Below are 25,417 nucleotides of genomic sequence, written 5' to 3'. Positions count from 1 at the left end.
GACACTTTGCTTTTGATGACTCATTGTTGATTTCAGATGGAAAACATTTAGTATGCTGTGTGATATTCTCATTTTGTTAGCTTTTAGATCATTGAATTGTTATTATTGAGATGAAAATTTTAATTTTCGTTAATGTTCAGCGGTCAAAATTTATTTGAAATTTTGTCTTTGTTAATATTTTTCAAATTTTAAATTTCCGTTACAGTTTCTTAAGTTTGAAAAATCAATGAATTGACTGTTTTAATGACTTAAATGTGTTAAAATTCAGATATAAAGTATGTTTGTCTCATTCTTGGTGTTTAACAAGATGACATCTAGTACCAAATACAAGAACTAAAAGTGTAGGACTATTCCTGTACATGAAAAAAATTGTAAAACATTGAAGCATTTATTTGAAAATTTAAAATACGTTAATTTTATGACATTCTAAATTAAGTCATATTTTGATAAAACGTGACTATGAAAATGAGATTTTCATGCAAATTGATGAAGCTTTGACAACTTCTAAGTAGAAAATGTTAATTGCTAACACTTACTTAATGTTATTTCTCTGGATATTAATGAATGTATTTTAAGAGCCTATAGGCTAAGCCACATTTTTTGGGCAGTTCCGTAGATGAATGAAAATATGAAATTAAATTGAGGAATCTGGTTAAAGTTTTTAATTCACAAAAGAGTTAAAAAATTTAAAAAAATTGTTGTTTTTCCTGAGAATTAAATAAAATATAGGATATAAACTTAAAAATCATAGGGCATTCCAATTATTACGCAATTTAAAATTTAAATCTTATTTAAGTCATCGTCAAAAGATCCACAAGATTGTATCTATTCAGAAAAACAACGAAAAAAGTTTCTAACTATCAAAAATCCATTAAAAATTTAACATAATTAAAAATGCACAACATAAGATGATCCATGAAGTCGCCCGTCTCACGTAACTCCATCTCTTAGCATACGCATGGAACTAACGTCAACAAAACATCTATACATGAAAAACATAGAAACATTGAATTTAAAAAATTCAAAATCGTTAATTTTAAAAACATGTAAATTAATTTTAATTACCTCTATAAATAATGACTATTATAATGAAAATCGTCCGTGAGTTTATGAGGATATTGACAGTTTCTGGTTTGCATAAACATATTCACATTTTTCATTCCATTCATTTAAAAACATCACACGAAGAAAGTAAAAATCATTAACAATAATCTCAGTCATAAATATTTATTTAAAATGAAAATTGGCACTTAAAAGGGCTTGTATGAAAATTAGTTAAGAGTTCTGATGGAAGCGCTTTTTATTTTGAATTTGGGTGCTTGAATTTCAAATTCAGCATTTTTAACGTTTTTTTCAAATTTGAATTTCTAGTTTTCGTTAAATTTTTCATAGTTTCGTACCCCGAAATTCGTTAAAAATTCAAATTCAATGTCAAATTAAATCAACAAGACAGAACGAAGATCCATTAAATAAATCAAATTATGCAATTAACAAGTACGTTGCCAAGCCATTCATAAAGCAAATCATCCATGGAATGAACTGGGCATCAGTCCAGCCATCTAACTAGACATTCAGACAGCCAAAGTAAACAAAATTTTGAAGGAAGCACGATGATCCTTGGAAAGAAAATGAGCACTCAGAAAAAAATCCATTAATTGCCTCCTTACTTAAAAAAAAGTCTTTGTTTTTATTTATATACACGTGGGTAATTTGATTCGTGGACTATGATAAATTAGACGGTTTTTTTAGTGTTCATTAACATCATCTCTCATCTTCTAAAGTAAACACTCTTCCTCATCATCTCATCATATTTCATAAAGATCTGAAACTTTAAATATTTATAAATAAATAAATTAATAAGTAATTAAAGCAAAGATTTCTGACTTCCTTTTAGCAAATGATACATTTACGGTATTGCTCTAATTTGTGTTGTTTGTTCATGCACACATTGATGTGCGGTGTATAACCTTCCATATCCGAAATGTTTTTAGTTTTATTGTTTTTGATGACTGTCTGTTAAGTGTCGTTTAAATTGATATAAAACTGACGAGTGACATTTTGGAGATTAATGGTTAATTTCCCATTATTATGTCGATTAGGTACCGTCTAGTCTCTGTTCCTTGGGTACATCTTATATCGATCTATTCTGTGTTCGAATAGGTCAATGACATATCTGGCTGTATGACTCTCCAATCCTGGTATAAGCAAGTCTCAAACAAAGTCAACTCAACATGCTGAATAGGGGCGTATCCAGTGGCGTTGGAGGGAGTGATCTGAATATGCTATTTGAACCCCCCTCCTGAATACGCCCTGATACTTAGCAACATGAATTCTAAAATTAAAAATTTTCCCCAGACTTGTCCTAAATATTCATCCTTGAGTGTCAGACATCATGACAACACTTCCAAGTAGGCGGTCCCCACTAATATTCAACGGGTCAGTTTGCTTTAATTAACTCATAATTTACCTAATTGAAAATTACAAACTATACTAATTAGTTTGCACATACGTTATTATTAAAATGTTCATCAAAGCGTACTGATAGTATTGGTAAGAAATTGCGGTGGGTATACAGTACATGCTCTTGATGATCTTCTTTATTACTCTATAAATATCTCAATGTTGTTAATAATGCTATGATGAAATAAATGTCATATAATTAGAGTCTCAAACGACCGCGATTCTCGACATGGAATATTCACGAAATTTTGTCAGTTCAGGAAGCTCCAATTCAGACAGAATTTTTTTGTTTTTTGAAGATTATGACTTCCTCATTTTCTCTTCAATGTGATGAAAACAAAGCCGATATTTAGAAAAATTCAACAAAATAAACCTGATTTTTTTACTTATAACAAAGAGTTTTCAACCACAAAAACCTATATTGTTATTGTTTTAAGCACTGATATATCCACATAAAATCTACACGAGTCATACAATCGACAATTGCAATCAGTATAAAAGTCGTACAATGTATACGGCTATAAACATAAATATTTCAAAGTTCAATTGTCTCTAGTTTTGTAATCTGGTTGGGGAGATTTACTGCTCTAAATAATTTTGGTCAGGATTGAATAGAATACCAGCTGGACTGCAAGATGTGATTTACGTTACAGTTTTAATTCTCGGTGAATAATCTGATTTATTTTGGGGAAAAGTTGATAATCTGATGCTGAAAAGATTTTGAGCGGTACTTCCATGCACAGGTGCAGTTTTGGTGATAAAAATAGAAAATCATCATCTTACTGCATAGAATTTTTATATTTTTATTCTGAAGGAGTTAAGAAGGAAGTAAGGGATCAGTCTTAAATGTTGCCAATATAAAGCTTGTTGATGAACAGCTTGTGGAGTGGATTATGTCAATCACATTGCAATTTGATGTATTAAATGTGATGATTCATGATTTGATCAGTAGAAAAATTGCAACAAAAGCCAGTGAGACTTTCATTTCCATTAGATGCGCGTGTTAGCACTCATTGAACTTCTTAAAATGCTTTGATACTCCTTAATTCACATTAATTAGTAAATTTAATTAAATACATTCTTTGACCAATTCTCTGCAATTAACCTTTGACAATGAAAACACAAAGGGTGTGAAACTACATTTGGCAAATTGAAATAACGAAATTTGAATTCTAAAATTACGTTAATTTTGAAATAAAATTTTCATTGAAATTAATCCAATATTCAGTATGAATTATCGTTTAAAAAGCAGAAAAGAGACAGATTAAAATAAAAATTTCATTACCGGGATTGCGAAGGTCTGAAATATGCACACGAAGTAGTGAAACCTCCGTTTATAAAAAATAAATCTTTCTCTTTTTGTTCTCATTTTTAAATTCATGAAAAATTAATTATAGCTACAAGTAATTGTGAACAATCAATTAGCTTTATTAATTTTGACAGATGTACAGTGAGTATTTTTTTATTATTTATCGTATGCACCTCTCATGTCAACGGCAATTTAATTCAGTGCATGAATTTCATCATATTAATTTTTAACAAAAAATGTACACCATCATTATGTAGTGTCGAAGAGGAAGCTCTTGGGATGAATCTGTAATTAAAAATATTGATGAGAAAAAAAAAGAAATCGAAAAAATTTAAGTTTGCAGTTTTATAGATTATTTAATTTAATTGCAATAATTCAGCCGAGTTTGCTGTTTTAACTCAAGAGCGTGAACGCTATAAATTCGTCTTGCTGCTTTAGCTTAGGTAGGAGTTGTTCCTAAATGACGTCTAACTTATAAGACAATGTTTTAAGACATAACCTCAAATTTTTGAATCAATATTATGTAGCTTATTGGAGTAGAGTCTTCAGAATTCTACCATCTATTGACAGCATTGATGAATGACCCATTTACATTTATAAACAAAGAAATTCTTTCTATCTATCAAATGACTATTTATCTTTCTTCACAACTTTTCTTCTCTCAATTCCTTGCTTGTTCCTTTTCACATTTAAGTTATTTGACGAGAAAAAAAGTTTTTCTCATTTTTACATTTAAGAAAATTTATTTATTACAGTATCAATCAGCACATCTCATTTTAATTCCACTTAGCAACTAGCTCGCGTCTTTTATTCACAGAAATTATAGCTTACCAAAGAAGATCACTTATAGTCTTTTAATATTTCTTTAAGTAGGATTTTTTTATAGCTTTTTAAGCTCGGTTTTATATGAGGATTTCCTTTTATTCCAAGCAATTCAAGTTAATTGTACTGAATACTCTTTTTGTTTATGAATATTAAAGCTGAATTCAGCGGAAATTTCCATCAGTGTTCCTATTTAATTTGCATTTGCAGGACTTTTTAAGTCGTGTGCTGTTCAATTAAGCCTAAATTAGGTTAAATTTGTATTTTAATATGCTGAATTTAATTAAATTAACTTTTAAGTAGAATAAAGTTCAAAAGTACTAATTTAAGTTTTAAAGCGACGAATAAAGATCAAAAGCGCTGAATTAAGTTCTAAAATATTAACTCAAATTGTAAAGCGCTGAATACAGTTCAAAAGCGCTGAGTAAAGCTTTAAAATGCTGAATTAGGTTCTAAACAGTTGAATTAAGTTCAAAAGTAATGAATTAAATTCTAAAGCGCTGAATTGTGCTACAAAAAGGTATTTAAACTTACAAAAGTTATGTATCTTGCTTTTTTAATTAAATTTCCTTCATTAAATCCTAATTATGCTGAATAATTCGAAGCGTAATAGCTGGAATATTAATTAATTGTGTTAAATAATTATAAATAAGATTTAAATTTCAAGTGTTTTGGTGAATTTTATTAAACCAGGGAGAAACAACTCCGCTAATAGTAATTGCAAATCTGTTTTACCCTTGATTATCCTTCAAAGTGCTTAATGACGTAGATATAAATTGTATTTGGCAGTAAACCGCCATCAATAATGCGCTGAAAAACACTGAAAATTAAAAAATAAAAAAAAAAGTCAAATTTAATTTTTAAAATTTTGTTACTCTTTTATTGATAAATTTCAATCAACTTCATTTCCTGTTTTCATTCCTTATAATTACATTAAAGAGAAAATTATCACAGCAATTTCATTTTAAACTATTCAATGAACTTATTACAAAATAAAAGCTTAAATATTCGAGAATGAGAACCTGGTTAGCTGCATTTTAATTTCAAATGCATTTATGTCAATTAATTCTTTTTTTTTTTTCATTCTTTTAATCTACTTTACAATTTCATTATTTTTTATAAAAATATATTTCTTTCAATAATTTAAAAGGATGAAACATTCAATTGAAAAGAAAATTAAATCTGCATCTACATCTTGAGATTAAAGAAACTTGTGTATGCAGAAATTTCATTTCTTATTGAGATTTCATATTTTTTTTTAATTTTTTCTTTTTCTTTCATTTTTTAAATGAGATAAAGAAATTCTTTTTACTTTTCTTTTCTTTTTTATAATTAGCACAAAACAAAAAATGAACTTTTCTCGTCATGCAACAAATTTTTAAAAAGTATTATTTTAATAAACATTACATTTAATATTATTTTTCATCTATTTTAAATAAAGCTATCACAAGAAACTTCATCATGGTGTATTTGGGTATTGTTTTACTATTTTCTATAGCTGCTTTTGTCTGACAAATTCATCATCACATTTAAATGATTGACTGGAATTGCTCCTTAAATTACCGTTCAGAATACTAAGTGTGTTGAGGAACTTTTAGAGAATAAAATTAATTTTCATGCATTAGATCATATTATAGGGGTAGATTATTCCAACAGCTTTGGAATATCATGTTTCTATCACTTGATATAACTTTATTTTATTTGGTTTTGTTTTTCTTTTCATTTGAATAGAAATGAATTCAGCTTGTTGAATGAGATTTATGGATTAAATCAGCAAAACTTGTCTACCTTTTCCTCAAATCAGCAAGCTGAATTTAGTTGGATAGGATTTTATTTCGCTGAATTCAGCTAGATTAAAGAATCTGAATTCAGTTTAGTTCATTTCTTTTAGCTGAATTCAGCAATATACAAAGCTTTAATAAGCTGAATTCAACTGAAATTTTTATTGAATTCAGCTGATTGAGGCTTTATGAATGTTGCTGAATTCAGTAGTTCATAACTAAAATGAACTGAATTCAGCAATGATAACCTTAAATCAGCAGAATTCAAGTACTTAAAGCTCAATTCATGAGAAATTCCATGTAATATTATTGAACTCTTGAACTGAATAACATCTCATTTCGCAAACAAAACTGAATTTCAACATAATTTTAATAAAAACATCAAAGTTTAGATAGAAACTCATCTGAATAAAACGAATAATTTTCAGGAAAAAGTAAAATGAGGAGCAATTTATCGAAATTGGTCAGAACAAAAATTGTGCTTTTGCATCAAAATTTTCCATTATTCTGTTATTTGCTAGTCTATAAAGGGTCTGTCAACATAATCAAATGCATTCAAAGATTTTTACTTCTATCATGATGGAAAATTAATGACATTATGAGAACTTTTTTTTCATACAATAATGAGAGTACATAGATGAGGAAATAATTTACTGAGAATTTTTTGGGCGTCCCAAAAAAAAAAGTTACTAATTGAATTTTTAAAGCTGATTCAACAGCAGCGAGAAAAGCTTTTAATTTTTTTCATATTCATTATTGTCATGATAATGCGTTAAGTGTATGTATGTGTGTGTGTATGTGTGTGCTTTGTTATTAGTGTCATCTGGTTTGCTTTATGTCTAAAAGTTTCTTTCCGAGGGATTTTCCAAAAGCAATAAAATTCAATGCTACTTATTATTATGCATCACTTTTTTTCGCCTTTTCGTTGCTACTTGTCAATACAAACGTGTTTGGCTCTTGCACGATAAATTTAAATAAATTTGCATAGTTTTTGCAGGAATTGAAACTGATTGATTTTTAATGAGATCAAAATTTGTTTTGGGAAAAGCTATAAATTCTTTAAAAAAATGTTCTAAACATTCTTGAAATGTTATTCCCCGTTAAATTCTTGATTTGACTGCAAACTCTATAAAACCTTAAGTATATTGAACAATAATAATCTCGTCAATAAATCCGATTTCAATCATTGTCTGTCAATTCCTGCTCTTTTGTTTAAAATCATTTTATGTGCTCATATTTAATTAAAACTTTTGCAAAAAGATAATAATAAACATTTTTTATTAAAGACGACGACGTCTCAATTTCAATTATAAGCACATGATGGAAAGGCCATGTGTGAAATGTTTAAATGACTTAATTGTTTCCCTCAGACTGACTGTACACTTGAATTGATTTCTAATTGACCTATTTAGGTGCAAATCTCTTAACTTCAATTACTTTTCATCTTATTTCTTCTTTTTGTTTCTTTGGCTAGTCATATGATCATGATGGAGCAGGGAAGCATTCAGGAGACTTTGGGTGATCAAACTCAACCACATTAGATCGAAAAAGTTACTTAAATTTTACTACCGGCATAACCAATTTTGACATGTCCCCCAAAAGTCTCTTGATATGCCCCCAAATTCACAATCGCATAAAATTGTGTCTATTTATACAACGGCAGTCTAATGTGCATGCTTAATTTCAAAACACACATGCTGTCGTATGTTGGGAAGAATATGTGTGTGCCGCAAGCTATCTACTTTTACATTTCTTTCTTTTTCAATGATTTCATCATCATTACATTTTTACTAGCTCACAAAAAAATTTAATTTAACGCACAGAAATGCGGATTTTGGGTATTCGAAATTAAAACAAAAAGTTGCTTATTTCTTTCCATTCATAATGCCTTTTTTTGTGTGACTTCTTGAGACATTCACTACGTTTTAAACAAAAATGACTTTCTAACAAAAATATTTTAAATATTTTTTTTGGGCAATGTTCACGTTAAAAAAGCATTAATGAATCAAAAGAAAGTCAGTTGGGTGTTTGTTGATTGTGAAATATTTTTCAAAATTTGAATCAGTTTGAATTTTAAAAATTTGAATTTTACCGATTTTCAAAAGTTTGAATTCTAACGACTTTTATAGATTTGAATTTTCGTAAGTTTGAATCTTAACGGATTCAAAATTTGAATTTAAGGCATAATAATGATTTTCAATTTTCTCCTCAAAAATATAGATTTTCATCCAAAAATCTCATTGAGAAAGTCTTTCCATGATTGACTTTTTAGTTGTATGCCCTTCGAAAAAATTCAAATTTTATAAATCCGTTAAAAATTCAAAATCTTTTACCCTCACAAAATTCACTTTAAAATATTAAATTTCAACATTTTTCGCTTGAAACTGAATCACATTCTTCTAATTATCTTCACAATCTCAATGTTGTCTAAGTCATGGCACTCAACATGCCAATTCAATGAAAAACAGTAGCAAACACTAATGATAAATGCTCTCAAAAAAATTAGAAAGAAACAAAAGAAGAATAAGAAGCCAAAGCATAATGAGACAGACAATTTTTTTTCATCTGTGCGTGTATGTGTCATATGTACATATGGGAATAGCAAACGAATGAAAAAAGTTTAAATAAATGCAAATTATATTTTTTTCCTATACGTCCACACAAAATTTGGCACAAAATTTGAATTTTAATGACTCTTCTTCTCGTTCCTTACTCTATAAAGCTTTAACGATCAATGATCGACCTCACAAAAAAATTACTTTATTTATCTTTTATGTCGTTTTTCGTGTGTCACTCAGTCTATACCTCGACAGGCATCATTTGATCTTGATTGATTCCATTTTGGCAATTTGTAAATTGACATCTAAATTTTCTCGAACTATCGGCGACAATTTTCAAGATTGACTTCTTCTCTTTAACATTTGTGAGATTTCTTGGTATGTTGTTGGAACTCTCATTATTGTTATTGAAGCTAATATTGCTGCTATTTTTTGAAATTGTGTTATTCATGGACATTTTTGCAGCATCAAATGGCGTAAGATAGTTGCATGTTTGAAATGACTTTGTTCTTCGTATATTACTGGCCTTAATTCCATTTCCAAGATTTAAACTCTTGTGTAAATTATTTTGTCGATAGTTCTTAATTCTCGTACTACAGCTTCTCTTCAAACTATTCAACTTCTCCAATCGTTCGTTTGTTTTCTTGTCGACACCCAACAGTCTTCGTACCCCGCGTCGTACACGCTTGTTTCGGTATGCAAAGATTATAGGTGAACAGAGATTCGCGAGTAGAACAAATATAATTGATAATAGCGTGATATTTGATTCTTTGATGATACTCTCCTGACCATGAACTAGCAGTAAAATGCCATATGGAAGGTACGTAAGTAAAAACATTATAACAACTGGAATGAGAATAAAGAAAGAGAAAATTATTAATAAAATTGATTATTTGAGTATATACGCTATCTGACAGTATTAAAATCAAAGTTAATTTAATGAGAATGCTGCTCATATATGTTATATATGTGTGTACATAACATGTAAAACGGTTGATGAGTTTAAGGAACTCGAGTTTCAATGAGAGAAGCTGCTGCCACTTCTCCTCCTCTCTTTATGTCAGTTCTGTTCAAACTTAGTCTTGTTTTGGATAATTTTTGATGGATATTCATTGAGACTTGAATGAATTCAGCATAAATTAGAGCATACTAGCATTTTTTACATATTTTACGAATGTAAAGCACTATTTGAGTACGACTATTGTCACTACAAGACTATAGAATGCATTGTAGAGCTATTGAACGTATTACAGAACTGAAAATTGCAAGCATGAATCTACAATTAACTGATTTTCATCATTCCTGAAACTTTTACAAATTATCGACGTATATCCGGAAAATTCAACAACGTAGGTTGATTAATTACTCATTCCACTAATCTTTTATCAAACTCAACAGTACCAATGTACACACATTCAACAGCACTGAGCATATTTAAACAAGATTAAGTGAGTGAACGAGAGATAACGTCATGATGAAGATGTGCTGCTCAATATGAAATATAATGTGAAAACAATACATAAAATCAACACTCGATTGTTGTATTAAGCTTAAGTTCCGATAGCGCATTTTTAATATTTTCAATTTAAATTGTTAATCCTGCAGGTGATTTTAAATATAATAAAAATTGTCTTTTGTTTCTCTTTTGAGTGACTGGATATAATCGACAGATCTAGAGCTATAAAAATCTCAATTTGGCTATTCTAATTTTTAAATCCATCTGTTCCGCAATGTATGAAAATAAGATTGACATATCTCAAAACAGAATGTCGGAGCGTTTTTTAGAGGACTATTAAAGATATAACATTGAACTAAATTACGAAAACTTTATTTTATTTTGGACTTCCAATAATTGTATTTAGACATACTGACTGAATAATTGAATAAATTAAAGAAATAACTTGGAAGAATTTTTTTAAAAAATAGTTTCCGGATCTCAAAAACATTATTGATAAGGAAGAAGTGACTTAGTTCAAGGAATACAGCAGACAAAGCGACGAAATCTTCCTCATCCATATTCACAGTATGTGTAGTAAGTTAATAATAACGACACATTAACATTAATACTTTTTATGTCGTTTGATGATGAAAATGATGTTAAAGAGGGAAAAGAAAAGAGAAATCTTATAAAAGCTTGTCTGATAAATTATTCAATTAAATCTTTTATTTAGTTTTGTTGTCTTATAGATGCGCATCGCAATCACAACAGATGTGTTGCTGCTTAATTTTTTGTTTTTTTGCTTCGTCATTAAAACCTTGAAAAGTCAGTGCTTATGTTTATATGCAAAATGTATACAGAACCGAAGAATATATAATTGAGGGAGAGATCATTGCGTTTGAGTGGATATTAGAGTAGGTTAAGATTGAGTGTCAATATTATAATAAAAATAAACATATATGTATACAACAAGGCAGTTAATTTAAGAAGGAATAATGAAGTCTATACAAAAACATGGAAACCTTAGAAGAATTATAACAAATTAAAATTCATTTGTCTGGCTCTATAAAAATGTTTGGAGTAATTAGTCATAGATGATTATTAATTGTTCTAACAAATCGGTGTAACGCGATAATTTTAAAAGTGAAACTTGAAACTTTCCGCTTTGATAAAAATTGTTTCATGGCCTTAAATACTTATTTATATTCGATAGGGGTTCAAGTGACTTTTGATATTTTTTGTTCATTCTATTTTATGAGTTTAAACTTAGTTAATCTTAAAGGTCATGGTTATTAATAATTTAACACATTCAAAAAAATTATTTAAAATTATTAATTTTTGTATGAAAAAATTATTTCATCACTTGGAGTTTTTGTTCGCAAAATTTGGCTTAAGTTTGTACATTTCAACAATGTAAACAATTGAGAACTGTTGAATGAAAGTGAGCAATCATTATGCGACTACTTTTTAATGACAAATTACTTTCAATTGATCAAAAATTGCAAATCTTCAAATGTAAACAATGACAAAAAAAAGTGCGGGAAAATCCCAATCAAAAAAGTAACGATAATTTACCATTGAAAATGTCGAAACTTTAACAAAGCAATTTAAAATTTTGAAACCCGTTAAAAATACGGTCAACTTGATATTTCACGGCCAAAACCAGAAACAAACCAGAAAAAATATTCAATGAACAACGCAAAAAGATAAACTTTGCTAAAAATCAGCACACGAATATTCATTTTAATAATTAAAAATATACAAATTATACGATTTTAACATCACACAATGCTAATTGAATTTACAAGGTTTAATGCTCAAAAAAAATAGTTTGTAAGCCACAAAATAATTGCATCAGCAGCAATATCCACATATTTAAACAGTTTTCCTGTAATCGTTTCGCTTAAGTATTTCTCGTTTCTCACTTAAAAACCTCTAAATTGTAGCTCGCAAGAATTGCTTCATAACATTAATTATTGTGTTAATGAATCACAATTTCTTAAAACAAAATCATCATGACATGCGAATGTTGAAGAGTAAACATGCAGATTCGCGATGAGACAGCATTTTTTTAAAGTCTTCCGATATATCGTAAAGATATAAGTCGAATGTGAAAGGATGATGGTGATTTCAAAGTCCAAAAAATTGATGACGATAACAAAATAAAAGAAACCTTACCCAATATGCTTATTCTGGCAGCACGGCCTTCCTCTCGATATTTAAATAATGAGCTAGCATTCGACAGCCTGTGACGTAAGGACGTCATATATCTTAATGCTTTCGGTGACGCTTGTATTGACGGCAATTCTAATGTTTGATCTTGATTGCATGTCATTAATTCAGGTGATGTCAAATTTTGGAGATTCGGTGTTGAATGAACTTGTCGTAGTTCAACAACTTTTGACTCGTCATTTCGACCATTGAAATCACTTTCGGTTAATAAGTGTAAGTGTTTAACGCTGTGATTGCGCTTTACTGTTTGTTCACACACTGTAGTTAACGTAAGTAATATATTTTGATGTTGTTGTGATTTAGGTCCAACTGACGACTCGTCGTCTAAAGAACTTAACATAGGCATACATTCGTGAGGCGGAGATGATAACAGAAAAGTTTTTGTTTGATGATCGCTGTTATATCCTCCATTGCTTATTCCATTAAGATTTAAATTTGTCGGATGATCTCTTTGATGCTCAATATTTATGACTGAGTAGTTTTGTTTGTCGATTTTCATCGTGAGACCATCACTTATTAAACTGGTGGGCATAAAATTGTTACTATTAGAATTGTTATTGTTATTATTTATAAAATAATTAGCGCAACTGCTATCTTGTTTATTCATAACAAGCTGTTTATTTGTCTGCTGATGATGATGATGGTGATGATTATGATGATGAGGTGATGTTGTTGACAATAACATACATTGAGGATTCGTAAGTATGGTTGATTGCTGCGGATGAGCATTTGCGGTGGCGGCTAGATTGAGTGCACTTTGTAATAATGGAGATGATCCATTTTGTCTCATTCTTTGTCCACTTTCGCGTGCCTCTGTATAAATTCGCCAATACATTAGTATGACTAACAGGAATGGCATTATTATGATGAGAAGGAAGTATGTTAATAAAAACATCATATTATATTTTTTATCATTAACAACACTTTCCGACGTCTCGTCTGATAAGATAAAGTCAATATCGGATGCCGTTCGAAGGGCTGACGCAATACCAAATATAATACTTAATATCCAACATAGTGCTATGAACAGCCATGCTTTTAAATCAGATATTCTTGAATGATAGCGTAATGGATCTGTCACGGCAATGAATGTATCTAAAATAACTAATAACACAGATAACACACTTAACGCTACGACTAAATCCAAACTCCATGTTTGATACTTTCGCATTGAAATATTTTCTATAGTCTCAATTAGTTTATAACTATAACTTTCATTACTGGCACCAGACTGTTGCACATGATAGAGGCACTCAAGCGTTTGATTGGAGCATTCAACCACTTTTGTATCGTTATTTCCATTTGTTATATTATTGTCCACCTTGCTAACCACATCCGTGGTTAATTGACTATTACTTCTATTGTTATTGTTTGATGATGATGATGATGATGATGATGTAATAAAGCTCGTGGGTGAGTTTGCATTGACATTGAAGGCAAACGGTGATAATATTAGGCAACTTATAAAGTTTACTAAAAGCAAATTAATGACAAAACGATTTGCAGTTGTACGAAGACTAGGAGTTATCCAAAATGCACCAATAGCTAGCACATTTATAAATCCGGATAGTAGTAATAGAGCACCAACAAATATGTCTCCGATCATATTGCATTTATGTATTTTGATTAATTATAAATTTATATATATAAACAAAACTCTTTCACTTTTTTTTATATTTTCTTCTTTTCTTTGTTGAATTTCAAGCAGTTGTTGAAATGACGCAACTTGCGAAATGTGTGCGGTGTATTTATAATTCTGTTACTTATTTTTATTCACTCGTTTAATAATATTTAACTTTCAAGTTCTACAATTGTCACTGTACATTTTGTACTTTTTACAATCGCAATTTTCGCTTTTCATTCCACTATGTGCATTACACCTTTTTTTTTTATTTTTAGAGTCTTTCTTCTTATTTATTCTTGATTACTTTTATTTTGTCTGACAACAGAGTTTCTCACATTATCACTTCTTTAGCATGATAAAGCTATTTCTATATCCCATATATAGCATGTATCACATTAACAAAAAGTGATTTTTATTATTCCATTCATGTATTTTATCAGTTTAACACTCAACTGCAATGCATGTATGTTGACATTATATTGATATTGATGCTGATGAGGGAATTATGGCTTCTCTTCTCTCAATATTTGTTTCACATTAAATTGGCGTTAATTATTTGATAATTAGTTTCATTATCATAAATGTAAATATTTTCACATGCATCTATCGGCTTAAAGTTTTGTTTGCTGTCACTTGTTACGTCAATTCGTAATGTTAATTAATTCTTGTTAAAATTCCTTGTCGTTTTGTTGCTTGTTTCAATTTTTATTTCTTTCTTTATGTAAGAATTATTTTACAGTCCTCTTACTCGAAGTTTCCAAGCTGATTCTGTAAGACATGAAATGAGAAAGAGAAAAAAATTAATGAGAAAATATTTCCAAAGGAGACTTTGTTTTAATTCAAGATAAAATTTTTTTGACACTTTTTAAGTGGTTTTTGTAGATAGTCTATTTAATGTAATTATGGTCATTGACTTTGATTTTCTTTACGCTCTTTTTGTCTTCTTTCTTAATTATGGCAATACATACTTTAGATAATCACTTTTAGGAATCTTTTTGTGGGACTTTTCGCTTAAACAATCTTTTTGCTTGTTTTGGAGAAATTTTTGTAATTTATCTGAGCATTCTTTTGCTTTACTGAAAAGTTTACAGCTTTATGCCATATTTGATGCTTGTTTAATGTACTTACATTAATTTTTTCAGGCTGATTTAGAAATTCTTCCAAATTAACTGATTGTAAACAAAATTAACGCTGAATTAAAAATTTAAATTTTTTCCGTTATAAAATATTTGCTGAATTCCAAATAAATTCAAATATTTCAGTTAATAGACAAATTCCGTATGAATAATTTTAACTGTGCCACAAATTTTTCCATCCAATCGACCATAACGTCAGCAAATGATTCGGTTTACTCAACTGAAGTCAATCCGCAAATCAATATTTATTGGCTTTTAATTCTCATTTATAAAAACTCTACCAGAAAAGACTAGTCTTTTGTTTACATACACAAAAAAGTGCCATTCAAAAAAGTCATATGGTTAGATTTTAGAGTTCTGGATAAAATATTAGTTCCAGTCAGTATATAAAAAAACCAGAAGAATTAAATGATTTCATTCAGTTTTTTTCCGTAAAATAAATGCAAATAATCATGAATTGACGTTCATTCATATGAAATTTTGTACGAACGATTGACTTTTTGGGTTTCTAAAAACGATAGGGTGAAAAAGAACAAACTGGCGCTTGTGTCTGGCTGTAAAACTGTTCAAAAATATGATGATATTTCCGAAATTATTTCTTTATTGACTGACGGGCTTATCAGTAGTTTCCTAATTTAAAAATAAAAAAAAGTGACAGTCTTGCTGATAAATTGATTCGTCATGTAATTTAAGGTGACTACATATCGCATACGCGCAACAATTTCATAAGAAATCAGGTGTGTTTCAAAGTTCATTAATGTTTGTTGTTGTTGAGAATTCAGACATGTGAAAATCTTCCGCAGTTTAATCTTGAATGACATAAAAATGTCATTTTACTGCTGTAAAATTGTCGCGATTTTTTGATAAAGCTAGGGAAATATTAATTTCCTTTGCGATGACTCCGCGACGTTGATATCTGCTGAGACGGATGCAATTCTTGTTGAAATTTAGTTTTGGGGAACTTTTTAATTCGCTTGCTATGATTGAATGATGTTTTACAGAATTAATTTGAAATTTGAAAAGTCGTTAAAAGTTGAAAGATTAAAATTAAGGTTTTGAGGTTATGTTTTGGCAACATCTTAATTTTTAATACTTTTATCAAATCAATTAAGCTTGCTAAATTTCACAATTTGTTTTCTTTAAGAGTGCACAGTCCGCAGAAATTTAAGAAGCCATAAATCACGTAGAATCGAAGTTGTAACACTTGATAAGCGAAACTAGGTAACATAATTGGGACTCTTAACTCGATAAGAATGAAAGTCAATGAAAATGATAGATTTTATAGAAATTACTTTTTAATATCTCAAGTTTAGTATTTGTGTGTGGTGAAGAGTTGTGGGAAGGAAATTGGCACAAACGTGTTAGGTACTTAAGACATTCCGTTGAAATGAACACATTCTTAAAGTCTTTGTCTTCATCTGTGCTAAAATTCAACGTTATTTCACAAGCGCATTATAGCTGTTGCTCATTTTTCAATTCCATCAACGAGTCTTATGGATGATGTAACAATGAATTAATCTTTATGCTGGTTATACTACTTAAGATACGAAGAGAAATTTTAATTATAAGCATAAATGTGCTGCTTTTTATAACCCTTTAAGCATGATCTGCATTTTCTCGATTCTTCCGCTAAATTTGCTACCAAAAAAGGATTTTATTGGAAAAATTGAGCTTATAAGACAGAGGATTCTCGTTTTCATGAAGGAACTAAGAGATTTGTTGCATAAAACACTGAGTTATTACAAAATTATGGTTAGACTATTTTATAAATGGTTGAAGAGCGACAGCAAGTATTATACAAAAATTTTAATTTAAATATTACGCTTGACTAAATGCAAAAGCAGATTCTGTACATATTGCAGACTCTCACTCTCGTAACTAGAATTTTATACAAACATTGTAACAATTTCATATTGCATTTGCACTGTATGCAAATAAAGAATTTTCATTTCTATTGTCTAACCTCAGGCAGAGCCAATGAATCTCATTTGGGGACAATTTATCAGAGGAATCTAATTTAATGAATGTCTTTCATGGCTTTCTTAATTCAAAATTAATCTGTCATGCATGAATGGTGTGATTTGGGAATGGGGAAGCAAAAGTTGTTTCGCATCTTTTTTTACTGAACGCACTTTTGAAGCAAACTTTTTTTTTATTGAACGCACTATTGAGGCAGAAATTTTTTGCATCTTTTTTTTAATGAACACACCTTTGAAACAGAAATTTAAAATCACAATCCGAAAGAATTTCATTTCTCAGTAGAATTTAAGATAAACATCATGTAAAAACATGTACTTCCATTGGCACACTCAGGATCTGATTCACACAAAAACCAGAATGCAAAAAATTGTCTTTCCTTCACCTTAACTATAATAAATATCATACCAACATGCAATCTCAGCAGTAACGTCCACCACTGTTTGCTCATTTTTACCTCATTCTGTATTGTTCATTCATTCAATGAATGCAGTTTGCATACCTATCTACCTCTATATCTGTAAAGTTAGTTTTAGTGTGCTTAAAACAACTAACTATTTAAGATATTTTGATGTGATGTGTGGCACATAGTTATGACTATAGAGTGTAATAAATTTATCATGGGGGTGTATAAGCAGTAGCTCTGGCTATTTATAAGAATATATCGGAAATTCTTTTTTTAATTCAATATTTTTATCTCCATATAACTTTAATGAGAAGCAGCAAACTAATCCTATCAACACTCGAGATTTACAATATATTCGTTTGTTACGAGAAAATAAAAAGAACCGACGGTATATTGGCTAGTGCGGCAGATATTAAACGAGTTTTCATCTCGTCGTTCGGTAAATATCGAAAAAATAAAGCAGATGTTAAAACATAGAAAAAGTTTTTCAAGCTTTATCTTTAGGAGATCTCGATTTATTACTTGCTAAATGTCTAACTATAGCTTTAATTTGTGTCTCTTATTCATGTGTTTGTTACTTAAGCAAGACAATGCAGACAAAAATTCTTCACGCTCCATTAAGCACTGTTAATTGTGATTCTGCTTCAAGTGCTGTTCATTCAAGAGACAAAAAAGTTGTGACAGCACTTGGGGTGAGATATCATCTATTTTAATTTAAATTAAAGATAGCTACGATAGTGCCAAAGCTCACAAACAAGTGACATTCTATGAGACATTTGGAAGTGATGTCTATCGGCATTCAGGAGTGTTTGGAATGTCGATAAGATTGTCTAGTTTGATTATTGGACGTCATATGGAAACTACCCCAGATAACTGACGTATAAAGATAAAAGAAACTTTTTATTCATTAAAAAGCGAGAAAAAAAGTGTCGCGAAAGGGAAAAAATCTAGAATGAAAAAGTTTGAAGAACAGATATTGCAGTGGTGGTCAACCTTTTTCAGCATGGCACACCTTTGTGGCACACCATGATTGGAACCGCACGATATACGGTTCATGCCATTTCTCAAAATAAATTGGTGCCGCGGCACAAAGGTTGTCCACCATTAAGATAAAGGAACTGGCGACTCAACATGTTGTTGCTGTAATTTTTTTGATGGAATTACAAAAGAGAGCGAGAATGCAAAAAAAAAATTCCAACAGAAAAAAATGCAGTTGATCGCACTCAAACTGAAACTGTGAGAGAGTCAGAAACAAGTTTGCTGTGTATACATATATAAAGTTTACGCAAAGACTGCAAAAAAAGTCATCAGTAAATGATTATTAAATTATTATGATTTTTTTTAGAATATTTCAAACAATTTTAGCGGAATAAAGTTATTAAGAATTAAAAGCATTGATGAACTGCATCACGTTTAATGAGTAAGATATCATTAGAATTAATGAATGTACAAAAAAATGTTTAAATTTATTAACAAAATATACTTTTTATTACATTTTATTAGAATTGTTTAAGCGCGTGTTTTGCGTTGTTATGATAAATTCACTAGACAGCTCTACGGCTGTCTATAAGCTTGAAATTTCGTTTTAAGTCAAGTTTGTTGCTAATAGTGTGCATGAAGATTGCAAAATATTTGTAGTATATACTATGTGCTTGTCAGATTCTTGTTTTCATTCCGTCAAACAAGAATAAAGCCTTTAGTAAATATCTATCAAGTTAATTACAGAACCAGAATAGGATCTACAAGATAAATTATCTTAAAATAAAGCAGAATTCTTAGAATACCTTTTAGCCGTCAAACCTTATATTAATCAAGTAATACACGTGAATAAATAAATTTCTCGAATGTCATTGTTCTATTGAATCATATACTAGTTCCGTTAATCATTTTATTGTTAGTGATATGCTAGAACATGTCATAAAAATTTATTAATTGAAGATATCTTTGATTTTGAATAAATAATTTCTTTTTTTATGAGAGTCACGCTAAAACTGGATGCTTACTTAAGGATAAATAATGATTCACGCTTGGTTTAGTTACTTTCTAACTGCTTTCAAGTAGATTTCTAGTTTTAAGTGACTTTTCTTAAATAAAATTTTAAATTTTCTAAAAATCAAAACAAGGGGACTATCAACCTTGGTTAGAAGATTATTAGCAACTCAAATGAGGCAAACATTTCAAAATAATAACCGTTATAATTTCCTGCATCTCAATTCTGGCTTATTTAATGACAATTATCTTAATTATAAGAGATACATTTCAAAATTCCAAAGTGCGTTGCAAAAATATTCATCATATTCATAAGCATTTCCTCATTATTCGTTTCGCAACCATCTCATTTATTTAATTTACTGGTCATTCAGTGTTGGAATTCATTATATTCATCAACCTACAGTTATACTCAGTCATATAGAGAATATTCTTGTTCTTCTATTCCTTAATAATACATTCCAAAGTGCAAAATTTTGATTAATTTTGATAAGCAACAAAGAGAAGCTAAGAAACAACAAAAAATTATTAAATTATTCAACAAATCATTTGAGCAAGACTCCTCGTTTACCTTCAACCGGTATAATGGATAGTTGATCATATAAATAATACTCGAAACGACCAAAATAAATAATAGATTTTCGGCTATGGTTTGCTATAAATAGAACATCGCCAATATTCATCGATTTTTTTGTTCAACAACTGGCCTCTAGTTGTAACTTTGTTGTCACAGACATCATGTAGAAGAAAAAAAATATTTCCATCACATGATGGACTGCATGATGTTGCCTTAACTGTGTTACTTGTCTTGAAATGAATAAGTCTTTATGTGGAAATTCCCGTTCACGTTTTCTCACAGTGTCTTTACGTCTTTTATATTGTTTGTGATCAGGTATTAAGTGAATGAGTGAATGAAAAAAATTATCAAGTCATCATTGCCTATCTTTTTTACTTCTAATGAGCGCGAAATGTTTATTATTTGACTTGTCATTTACGCAAAAAATACGGTGTTTTAAAATCTTCTTCTCTCTTAATTCTTATGAATGAATGAAAACAAATATTCTATGAGGATGTTTGCATTACTCCTCCAGCCTAATGTTTACATCGTTTGCTTTATTTTATGAACATTAAATACAGAGAAATCATTAAGTAGGCATAATGAGAATCGGAACTTCTCTTTGAAGGTTCAATGGAAGTTCTAACTAGTCTTTAAAGCTGAAGCTCTTAAACAAATTTTAACGAACTTTTTGTATTTGAATTTTACTTTAAAGTAATTAAGTTTCTCAGTTTAATGCCGATGATTCTTAACCTTCACAGCTCTTAACACTGAACATCTACTACGTTTCATTTTGCATGATGAACAGGATATTTTTATGCAAATAATTCCGGAGTTTTTGCCTTTTGTCAATGCCAACTTTTGTAAACAATTTTTTTTTATTTGTGGCATGTGCACAAAAATATTTATTTTCCACTTTTACCTAAATTTCGGCGACTTATTAGCATTCTAATGAGCAGACACTACGAAGCGCGTGGAGAAGAAGTAAAGTATGTCAGAATAATTGAGCAGTTCAAGTTAAAAAGAGCAAGTTTGATTAATTATTTATTATTTTGATAGAAAAAAATATTTGGGTTAGTCAAAAATTGCGGGAAATTTTTTGAATATTTTTTGATCGTTAAATTTTTAAAAGATCTTAAAATGGAATAGAATTGTGAGAGGCTGTTGATTGCATAAATCAAGGTGGGTCTATAATTTATTTAGATGAGAATATATGAATAGAACATTATTCACTTACTCCAATTTAATTTAAAGTCATAATTTTATTATTAATTTGAAAAAAAGAAGAAATGGATACGAAAAAAAGTCTCTTCAAGTACAAGTTCCGCACAGTTTTTTTGTTTGCTTCCGAAAAAAAAGAAAACTTTTCTACCTTTTACCTCAGTTACGTTAAAAAAAATATTCACAGAACCGAGATGGAGAGTACAAAAAAATTAATTTTAGATAAAGAAATAATCTCATTCCCTTTGATCTCACACAAAAATTTATGGTTATATTATGTCAGCTCCTTTGCCAGCCCTCCTCCATACCAAACCATTACGTACCTTAAATGTCAAAATTCAATTTAAATCAAAATAATAATATTCTCTCTTGTCTTTCTTTGTTCGATAGTTTTGCAATATTTTTTAAACGGAATTAATTTAAATTAAAATATTTATTTTTTTTTGTTATAGAAAAAAATCAACTGTAACTAACAGGACTGCCTCGCCGTATAGACGTCAAAGTTCAATGAATTTTGTTTTACTATATAAATGAAATTGATATGCAAGTGCCCGTTATTGGCTATTCTGTTTAGAAGCGCATTTAATATTCATATGGATGAGCTTATTGAGGAAGGGATCATCGGATAACGACGTCTAAAATTTACTAGATCTGATAGCCGTTTAGTAATTGCTGATCTGTAGATTGCTGCAGAATATTACCCTTATTCTATATTAGTGTAGTCCAAACTGTGTGTTGCGACCCAAAAATGTTCTGCAACTGCCATGCCGGGTTCGGTTTCGGTCGTGGCCTACTACGACCAACCGATGACAGTTTATATTGTTCACTGTTCTACACAGACATCACTTTAGAACAATACCATTCTAAATTCATTAAAGATTGACAGGAGAAAATGGCACGAGACAAGGACAAATTGTTCTGAATACTAAGCAAATTCTACAGAAGTCTACTTTAAATTAATCATCCGATGTGAGGCAATAAAAAAGTTATTTGAAGTCAGATGTCATCATAATATATTAAAAAATTTAGGTGAAATGTTTTGATGTTTCTTAATAGATTCGATGTATTTATAAACAAAGTCAGTTTTATATTCATAGGAAGGTGCGGTATTCCCGTGAATATTTTTAAGTGGCTGACTCACTAAGAGAACCGCCAACTGAATAATAATAATAGATATGAAGTAAATCAGAATTTATCATTCCGGAAAATCCTCACAAGACAGCGATGATCAGAAAATATTGGAATTTACAACAATGTGACTAAGTAGGATGTGACAAAAATTTTCCATAATTATTGACTTGCCGTAATGGAAAGTTTTCGATTTTAGCACTGAATTTAAATTGATATTTTAATATCAATTATTTAAATTGGTTTATACAATCGAATTAATAATTCAAAATATTGATATTACTTTTTAACGGACTTTTGAATTTCAAATTTCAGCAATTGTATGGTTTTCAAATCTTTCGTTAAGTTTTTCGCGCCGAATATTTTAAAACATAAATTCATCAAAATTAGTTAAATTTTAAGTGTTTAAAGGCAGTGTATATCTTTTAACAAGTGTGAATTGACAAAGTGATTCCAAAAATAACGAAAGAATAACAAGATTTATTATTTCTAGGATTGAAATCATGTAAAATATTGCTCAACAACAAGTTTCAGAGATTATTTTACAATTTTTTCTTGTTTTAAAAGATCACAAAAAGCTGATTATTCATGATGGCGATTTCATCATAAGCTAACGAGATAGACAGTCTGACGACCAAAACGCAGAACCACAAGTGTCATTTCAATTCCATAAATCACGCTTTTAAATATGGATAGTTTTACATTTCGAATAATTTTGCGTAATTTCTTGAATATGTAGAGTATTTTATTTCCTTTACAGTTAAGGGGTCATGTTCACTTACCATTTAAGGCTTAGTTAAGTATTAACTGGAACTCTTGATTTGTTTTTATTTTTTTTTTCTTTACTTTAATCGCGTAAATATAAAATGAAAATTTCTCGACATAAATTATACGCAAGCAGACAAGTAAAGTAAAACTATTTCTTATGTACTTTGTGTCTCTCTTTTCTTTATAGAATACTGACAATTATTATTATTTTAACGCTGATGGATTTCCTTGACTCTCAGGTCTCCAACACTTTTTTAAATATTTTTAATAATTTTCACTCATTTCTTTTTATTTTCCTTCAAAAGTTTTTCATCACTGCGGCCATCAACGCGCCAATAAAAAATAATAATATTTTTTTTCGTGATGAAGTTTCTTTTTACAAAAAAAAATCACAGTCGTTCACTCTAAATTCAAGTTTTTTTTTCTTAATACACTTTTTTCAGTTTCTCACAGAAATAATTATATTTTTACACAATTTTTTTTACTCTGTCTTGCCATAAGTCAGCTGCTATATGCTGTGCACTTATTTTCAAGAGCCTTCAGAAATATTATTTCAATATGTATAGACTTGGCTCTCTTGCTTTTTTTTCGCTATGAATATGCGAATATCACTGAATATTGTGTATATGTATGTTCCATAAACTGCTATTACAGGTCTCGTCTTTTTTAATTGCATAGCAATTTTATGTTCTTGTGTCAATAACTTCTTTAGTCCAAAGTTTTTGTTTCCGAACTTTTAGTGGATCAATATTTTTTTGTGTATTATAATTAATTTGTTACAATCGCTTCCATTAACTATAAGTTTCACTTTGTTTTCAAATACACAAAAAAGAAGTAGTTACGACATGAAACAAAAAAATTTTTTCCATCAACTTTTTTTTTGGAACAATTTTATCTTTTCGTGAATTATTTTAACAAACTTAAAAAAAAGATTGAAAAAATGAAAAATATAAAAAATTCACACGCAGCGCTTTAATTTTCTTCATTTCCTCACCGAAGACTGAATGAAGACTGAGTGAATATACTTGTGCAACATGCTGTTAAAACGATGCTCTTGCTATTGCTACATTCTTTGTTGTAAAACATTCGAAAACATTCACGCGAAGAAAAAAACATTTGGAACTTTTTTAAGTTAATTAATCGAGTGTTTTTTGTTTGATTTTATAATTTCTATGATAATCTGATGAAGTTAATTGAATGTTTTGAGAGTTCATCTTGAGAATGCTTCAGAATTAGGCAATGAAGGAATTCAAAATTTATGCAATGTTCTCGGTTCCATCGGGAATTCCAACAATTTGCTAAATTTATCAAAATATTTTTGTCTTTTTCGGGATTTTTTTAGATATTTTGCATCCTTGCTTGGATATTTTATTGAACCTGTTCTATTTTGAAATGTCATACGGATGCAAGTCATATAACTTGCTAGAACAGATACTAGAATAGATAAACAATAAGTTATGCAATTTTTTTTACGATTCTTCTTAATACGGAAAATTCCGAGCCCCAATTGTATTACATCGAATAATACTTAAATCAGTCTATAATTATTAACTTAATTTATTTTTTAATTAGTATGTTTCATAACTCAATTTTGTCTAATGTGTTGATTACTATGCAAACTTCATTAGTCATCATCTGATCAAAGATCAATACTAACAAGTTCATTGACTGTTGAATATAGTACATGGCGAATTAAATTTAGAATCACAATTGTTTGTCAGTAAGAATAGAACAATTTTGAAGGCTAGCGTAAGCAGACAACAATAGAACATTTATCGAATCTTCTTCATTAACATTTGAGAAGAAAAATAAAAACTGCTGATTATAAATTTTTATTTTGTTGCAGTTCTTTAATGGAAATGCAAATTAATTTTGTTGAATGTTTAAATTTTACTGATTATTGTAAAATCGAATGTCTGACCTAGAAATGATGTTATAGAAAATTCTAGAGCTGTTGTTTGTTTTGGAAAGAGAATTTTTGGGATTATTACTTGAAGAACATATTCATATTT

The 25,417-nt window shown here is 29.4% G+C and overlaps 1 protein-coding gene across 2 annotated transcripts; it reads right to left on the bottom strand.

The window, feature by feature from the left end:
* Positions 1-6,455: 6,455 nt before the first annotated feature.
* On the bottom strand, positions 6,456-24,405 carry LOC139093201 (transcription factor mef2A). Of its 2 annotated transcripts, none has more exons than XM_070643836.1 (3): positions 23,420-24,405; positions 12,547-14,992; positions 6,456-9,776 (listed from the first exon to the last, which is right to left on the bottom strand). In XM_070643836.1, the coding sequence occupies exons 2-3, from the start codon at positions 14,204-14,206 to the stop codon at positions 9,172-9,174; spliced, it is 2,265 nt and encodes a 754-aa protein (XP_070499937.1). In that variant the 5' UTR covers positions 14,207-14,992; positions 23,420-24,405; the 3' UTR covers positions 6,456-9,171. The 2 variants fall into 2 exon arrangements, with proteins under 2 accessions (XP_070499937.1, XP_070499938.1); XM_070643837.1 differs by lacking the exon at positions 23,420-24,405 and adding an exon at positions 15,193-15,292.
* Positions 24,406-25,417: the final 1,012 nt, after the last annotated feature.

Source organism: Chironomus tepperi, unplaced genomic scaffold (assembly GCF_022539635.2).
Source record: "Chironomus tepperi strain 1889 unplaced genomic scaffold, CSIRO-AGI_Ctep_v1 contig_335, whole genome shotgun sequence".
NCBI lineage: Eukaryota > Metazoa > Arthropoda > Insecta > Diptera > Chironomidae > Chironomus > Chironomus tepperi.
This window is presented reverse-complemented; position numbering and strand designations above follow the sequence as displayed.

Excerpts from the sequence above, each read along its gene's own strand:
- LOC139093201 (XM_070643836.1), bottom strand. The coding sequence starts at position 14,206 with ATGATCGGAGACATATTTGTTGGTGCTCTATTACTACTATCCGGATTT. Across the intron at positions 9,777-12,546 it reads TGCCAGAATAAGCATATTGG|TTGTTATAATGTTTTTACTT; the intron begins GTAAGGTTTCTT and ends TTCTCATTCCAG.